General features: G+C 47.3%; 1 protein-coding gene across 2 annotated transcripts in view; it reads left to right on the top strand.

The window, feature by feature from the left end:
* The first annotated feature begins 2,463 nt into the window (after window positions 1-2,463).
* GSTZ1 (glutathione S-transferase zeta 1) overlaps window positions 2,464-6,493 on the top strand; it is a 6,693-nt gene continuing 2,663 nt past the window's right edge. Inside the window, exons 1-6 of one of the 2 annotated variants that reach the window (XM_009581347.1) lie at window positions 2,464-2,478; window positions 3,030-3,081; window positions 3,797-3,864; window positions 4,694-4,774; window positions 5,251-5,376; window positions 5,916-5,991. In XM_009581347.1, coding sequence (XP_009579642.1) covers window positions 2,464-2,478; window positions 3,030-3,081; window positions 3,797-3,864; window positions 4,694-4,774; window positions 5,251-5,376; window positions 5,916-5,991 — 418 coding nt within the window. The remainder of the gene's footprint in view (window positions 2,479-3,029; window positions 3,082-3,796; window positions 3,865-4,693; window positions 4,775-5,250; window positions 5,377-5,915; window positions 5,992-6,493) is intronic. The other variant, XM_009581348.1, reaches the window with a different exon arrangement.

The following is a 6,493-nucleotide window of genomic DNA, read 5'->3' on the forward strand; positions in this document are numbered from 1 at the left end:
TGCCGCCGGCCGCGGCAGCTGACTGGGATCGCGGCCTAAATCAGCTTCTGGTGCCCCGGACTCCCCGGCAAGGCCGGGCTGGTGGTTGCCGAGAGGACTGCACCCCCCTGCACAGCGTCTCTCACATAGATTGCCGCTGCCGTGGCCTGCACCCAGGTCTCTGTGTCAGTGGAGAGCAAGGAATTTGCCCCCATGCTAAATAAAACTAATGCCTTTCAAAGCAGTGGTGGTGTTTACTTAAGATAGTTTATCCATGTGAGCTGTTAACACCAACGCCTGCTGCAGAGATACTGATAGTTTAGGAGCAAACCTGTTCCTTCTGCTTGTACCTTTACATTTTAACCCAGTGGAATACAAGCGGTGCCTTTTGGACACCGAGGTTTCCCCTATGCAAGCCTCCTCGGGTTTTCTCTCATGTCCCACATGGGCGGCTGCTCCTGCGTCAGTCCGTGTGTGCAGGCTGCTTGGGGTGATGGGTCTCAAGAAACAGGTGAAAGACTTTGCCTTTCCGTGTGCATCCTGAATATAGCCTGGAAAGAGGTGGTACCCAGAGGTGACCATACTGAAGCAGACAGGCTTGGAAATGTGAGAGCTCAACACACAAAGTTTGTGGTGTCTCTTCCATCTTCCTAAAAAGTGAAATGCATTTCCCAGATTTTTACTCTGTATTGGGATTTAAACCCAAACTTTCCTCACTGCACCACTGATGCTGGAAATGAAAACAGAACCAAACCAGAAATCTCAGTAGACATCAAGCAAATGTTGTCCTCCTGCTATCCTCCCAGCTCCAGCTGGTCTAACCTGCAGCTTACGGGGATTGTACCCCATAGGGTTGTAAATGGAAGCAGTTCTTCCCCATTACTTCCCTGGCCTGTGCTCAGTTCTTCCTCCAAGGAAGATTAGATATAATGTATGTCACTCTGTGACCTGTCCACTGAGGAAAAAACACTCCTGCTGTCTCTAGTCTTTACTTAGCTGATTGTTTTGCCTGTGATCTGCCCTGCCGCTGGGAGCAAAACAGCATGAATTTAAGGGATCACTCCAGGCCCCAGCCTCTGGAGACACAGTTCCCAGCTGAGGGATGGGTTGTTTTCCATGTTCTTTTTGGTGAAATCCCCCGGGGCCTTGAAATTATAGAGTGAAGCAATTAGCTTAGCACAATTCATTGCAAATGATAGTGCAGGCTGCAAAAACAACAAAGAAATGTAGAGAGGATCAGGCGAAATGTCTCTGGCAGCTGAGAGGCCAGAGTCCAAAACAGATGTGGTGAAGCACATGAATTTCTGAGCCAAAAAATCATCAGCAAGGTCCCCAGGAAAAACAAGTAAAAATAGTATGTCATGAATGCTTTTGAAGTCATAGTTTCTGTTTCTTTCCCTGCAACCCAGCAGGTTAGATTTTTGAAAAAAAGCATAGCTGAGATTTCTAATGCCCTGATTCCAGAAGCAGAGAATTTAAGAAAATCAGTAAATACTTTGTCCACAAAAGTGTTGCCAATACTGCCATCACTTCCCTCCTCACTTATAAACCATTTCTCCAGTAAACTTTGACTAGAGTAATTTAATCAAATGCATACCTCATTTAAAGTTATTTGAACCAATCTAAACTGTAAGAGAAGCATCAAGTTTACAAAGAGGACTGGAGCACAGATATCCTTGGGGTCTCTCTGGTTTTCTGTTTACAGATTGTGTGTCAATGAGCCTTTTTCTGTCTTGCTGTCAGTCTCTGGTATAATTTTTATGCATTTTGGGAGGGTGGAGACACAGAGAGATCACTGGCATGCCATGGGATCTATGGAAGGAAGGAGAGACATGATTACGGGTTTATTTAGAGACATGCATGAGTACCAATTTCCTGTGTGGAAAGAAAAGACCATAACACAAAAATGTTTTGTACAAAGTTGGCCTGGGAGCAGAGTAGCAGCCTCTCCCAGGCCTGCAACATAGAAAACCCGCTGCACCGGCTGGTACTGATGGGAGGAGGGCTACAGGAGGACCCTAAGGGACCTCCCCGCAAAGGCAGCCCCTGTTCTGGGAGCTGGCCGTTGTTCCCCAGTGAAACAGAAATTCTGCACGTGCCTTCAGTTTCCTTGCTTTGTTTCCTAGGGCTCTATTTCTGCATTGGCAACTGCTGAGAGCCTGACAGGCTCTCTAGATATCTTATTTATTTCTGGAGAAAAAACTAGGGAAATAAGGATGGTCCCTAAGCGTGCTTCCAACCTCAAAGCCGGTTAATGGTTCTGATCTCAGGGCTGGGGCTGCAGCACAACACACGGAGAAGCGGATACTGTAGTTGCTCAGGATTGAATCTGACTGGTTGGGTTTTATGTCCTGGGCACAGATTAGGGGGCATAGTCCTTTTCTCATTGGCTGTAGGAGAGAAGCCTTCCCCCATCCCAACTGAGTTAAAAGGGAAAGCGAAGAGGTTGTTTTTATTTCCTGGAGTAGATTGCACACGTTGACTATGGCGTCTGAAAAGGTGAGACCTTGGACAGGGTGGAAGCATCCGGGAAAGCCGCCTCCGTGCTGGAGTTGAGGTAGAGATGAATTGTCTGCCCTCTTGGCCTTCATCTCAAACAGCAGAAGCTGTTTGGAAAGAGGCCTGGCCCTGCCCTGCATGGCTGGAAAAGCTATTTCATGCCACGCAAATACCCAGTGCAGGTGCTTGGCACAATCAGTGGGGAATTTGTTTCAAAAATCTAATATGGGATAGAAGTTAGCAACATCTGATAGGGACGAAGAGGGAAGCTTTGTAGGCGGTAATTTTAAGGTCACTTGTGCATTGCTGGAAACATCAGGTGCAACTAAATATTCAGAGGGCCAGCATGAAAGACAGTGATACTACCTGTACGCCCAAAATAGGAACAGTCACTTTCAGAAAGGAGCCCTCTCTCCCCCAAACGTTGCTCTTCCCTGTCTTACAGCTCCTGAAATGCCTTCTGTTCATGCATTGTTCTCCTTACAATAGTCTGGTGTTCCCACCATGTAACCACTTTCTCTCTCTCTCTCTCTCTCTCTCTCTCTTCTTAGCCGATACTTTATAGCTATTTCCGAAGTTCCTGCTCTTGGAGAGTAAGAATCGGTAAGATCCAGTGTTGATCTCTCTTTTATTGTCTTGGTGTTATTGCAGTATCCTCCCCTTCACTAACCGATTAATCAGTCACTTATTAAGAGAGATATCAGCAAACATGAACCTGGAACAGTGAGGCATTTCCCCAGCCGGGGGGAAGGGAATACCACAGCTTACCTGGCTCAGGGGGAAGGGAGAGGAACAGACAGGAGGGTTTCGCTCAGCCTGCAGCTAGTCAGAGGGAATTACTCCTTTCGTAAAGCTAACGGATGGCTGTTTCTTCCACATTATCTAGAGGGGCCCTACACTCTGTTTTTACACGGATACTGCCTCAGAGTCTCGTCTGCCCAGGTCTTCAGAGCTGACCAGGGCTGGGAATGGTCCCTACTTGTACTGAAACAGTCTTAAGCAAGGTTTTGCGGGTGAGCACAGGGCCCCCTGCCCTCTATAAGCCAAATCAGGAGGGGCTGTGCTGCAAAGAGTGGCAAAGCTTATTTTGAAAAATGCAGTGTTTTTGTCAGGACTGATCTTTAGTGCCTTGGTCCTTCATTTGCCAGAGCACTATCTTCTCGGTGGACTCAGGCCATCTTTCTTGAGGGATAGGGTCTTTTTTGGTTTTAAAGCCATTCTTTTTTTCAAATGGAGATGGTAACATTTCCTTGAGCCCATTACCAATGAAACTAGTCTCAATGTGCCTCTCTGAAGCTGTACACTCTGCTCTTCCTAGCACTGGCTCTGAAAGGGATTTCCTATGACCTGGTGCCAGTGAACCTCCTGAAGGACGGGGGGCAGCAGGTAAGGATACAGCTACCATTGCTCTCTCCAGGGGTACTGAACTTGGGGATCATTGGGAGAATTGGGATTAGCACTAGAAAGTTCACAGGCAAAGTCACTGAATTCCTCACCACTTCTCTGTAATTAATAGTTGCTTTCAGCCAGTATTCCCTGGCATGCAAGACAGAGGGCGAAGGTGACTGCAGGAGACTGAAAGTTTTTTCCTTTCTTAAACATCTGTGACTGAATTTCATAAGGCTGAAGATCTTTTGCTCCTGCTTAGCATGATAAAACTGAACATATCTGGTGCACAGACTCAGAGAAGCTGCACTGCAATTTAAACACAGACTCAACCTCATTCAATTAGCACCAGAAAGTGTGTGTGTGGCAGGGGGTATGTGTCCAAAAGATGCTAAATGATATAGCAAGGGGCTACAAAGGGCCTGCCAAAGGAAACAGTGGGTTGCCAGAAGAGATCTTCACTGAGAACTTATTCGGGGGGCCATAGCGGCGAGTTGTGCACCGCGTAGTACCACTGGCTTGATGTGCCAAGACGGAGTTGGAGACCTAGAACAGTAATAGTGACACTGCTGTAGTACTGACCATCCTGAGCTTTATATTGATGGTTTATCAAGAGGTAAGGCAGTCTGGCCCTGGATGCGGTGATCCGTGAGCCCCAGTGAGAGCTTGCTGTAGGCTAATAGTACAGCGTAACTTATGCAAACATTAGTACTGAGGTACAGGGATAAGCCAGGAAAAAAAAATTATTTGCTAACTGGGTTCTAGGGGAAGAAAACAAGGAAGAAGAATTTCTTGTTGCAGTAGAGTAATCTCAGGTTTGTTTCCACAGTTTTCTGCTGAATTCAAGGCAGTGAATCCAATGCAGCAAGTCCCAGCCTTGAAAATTGATGGCATCACCCTTTCTCAGTCAGTGAGTTTCCAGCCACATCCCTGTCAACCATTCACTCCAGCCTGCTGCCCGGTCTGGAGAGGATGGCTTTGCCCCATCTTTTCCCCCGGAGCTCTCATCTGTGCATTGGAAAAGAGATGGCATTTGTGGTAAACAATCCCACTTGGGAGCAGAAATAGCACATAGCCTCTGCTCAGAAACTGCTGTCAAGCATTTAAGCTCAATTCAGCTTTAGTTTGTAACTCCACCTTTCACTGAGCAGTTTGTAGTCTGACTTAGATGGCTGTGCCAGGGTTTACCTGAAATTACAGCTGGGCTAAATGACAACAAGGTCCCAAGCAGACATCGAAGGGGATATTCTGTTGCTTGGATTGGTAACAAACTTCATTCAAAAACTGTTGTATTCTCTTGGATCAGCTCCCCTTTCCCAGGTGTTCAGGATACGAACTTTTCCTTGGCTCTCCCATAACCTCCCCTTATCTCTTTGTTCATTACAGCTAGCTATAATTCATTACCTAGAAGACACCCGTCCTAACCCCAGGCTCCTGCCCCAAGATCCGAAGAAGAGAGCTCAAGTCAGAATGATCGCTGATCACATTGTCTCTGGCATTCAGCCACTCCAGGTATTGCCTTGTCATATCCGTGCAAATGAGAAAACCAGGATGGGTTTGCAGGAGTCTGTATCTCTGAAAAGCTCAGTCTCTTTAAATTGTTGCCAGCCAACAGAGTGGCAGACCTTAAGACTGTGTGTTAGCAGATGAAATCTTTGCTTAGCCTCTGCCTGATCTGCCAATGGCAAGAATACAGTATTTCCTACAAAGAAAATCCTATAGCACCCCAGGGTTCTTTCCAGAAACAGCTGAACCCATATGGTTTCACTGCTGGGTCTAGGATGTTTTAGGAAGAAGACAATTGAGCAATCCAAAGGGCAGAGGCAAAGGGATACCCTGGCAGCTGTTACAGAAGGACAGTCCCAAGAGAGAGATATGGCAGGATGCATGATTCAGTGAGGGTGAGGTCAGGGCTGACCCAGCAGGCTGAACTCAGGCTGAGGGTTCAGGCTTGGCAACTCCTCATCTCCCCTCTCCTCCACTGAACGAGGCAGTGGGCAAGATCCAGCCAGCAGTGGTCAATCTAACCTGGAGATCGCTTGTCTTTGCAGAACCTGAGCATCCTGGAACAAATGGGGGAGAAAAAAATAGAATGGGCTCAGAACTGCATCGCATCTGGCTTTCAAGGTGCGTCCCACATCCAAAATGATCAGCACTTCGACTGACCCTTCAAAATGCTGCACTGCTGGGGTCCTACTTTCCTCTTCAAGCAGAACAACAGATCTCCCTAGGCTGGTGTGCTGGGGTCCTGCCCTGTTGGCAAAGACAGTGCTCTTCCTGCCCAGAGTGCCTTGTCCAGGACTGGTAGCTCTCCAGGGTCTCTGAGGAAAGATGCTGTCCACAGGGCGCTTCCACTGCTGCGCACAGAAGAGGGGAAGCCTGGGGCCATCCTGTACACCGCAGCAGTTGATTCACCCTGAAACATGAGGGCTGACAGCACTTCTACTTTCCACCCAGCTGCTCCCAAACTAGTGCCTTTTGCTTTAAAGTTCTATCAATCTATATTTATATCCTTTTGTAATCAGACAAAAGATATCTGATGGCAAACTCCCACAGAATCTAGCAAGTAATAGAGTATTTCTTTACCTCCCTGGGAGAAATAGGGTGCTTTTTGTTTCCTCAAAACTCT

Source organism: Fulmarus glacialis, unplaced genomic scaffold (genome assembly GCF_000690835.1).
Source record: "Fulmarus glacialis isolate BGI_N327 unplaced genomic scaffold, ASM69083v1 scaffold43397, whole genome shotgun sequence".
In the NCBI taxonomy this organism is placed as follows: Eukaryota; Metazoa; Chordata; class Aves; order Procellariiformes; family Procellariidae; genus Fulmarus; species Fulmarus glacialis.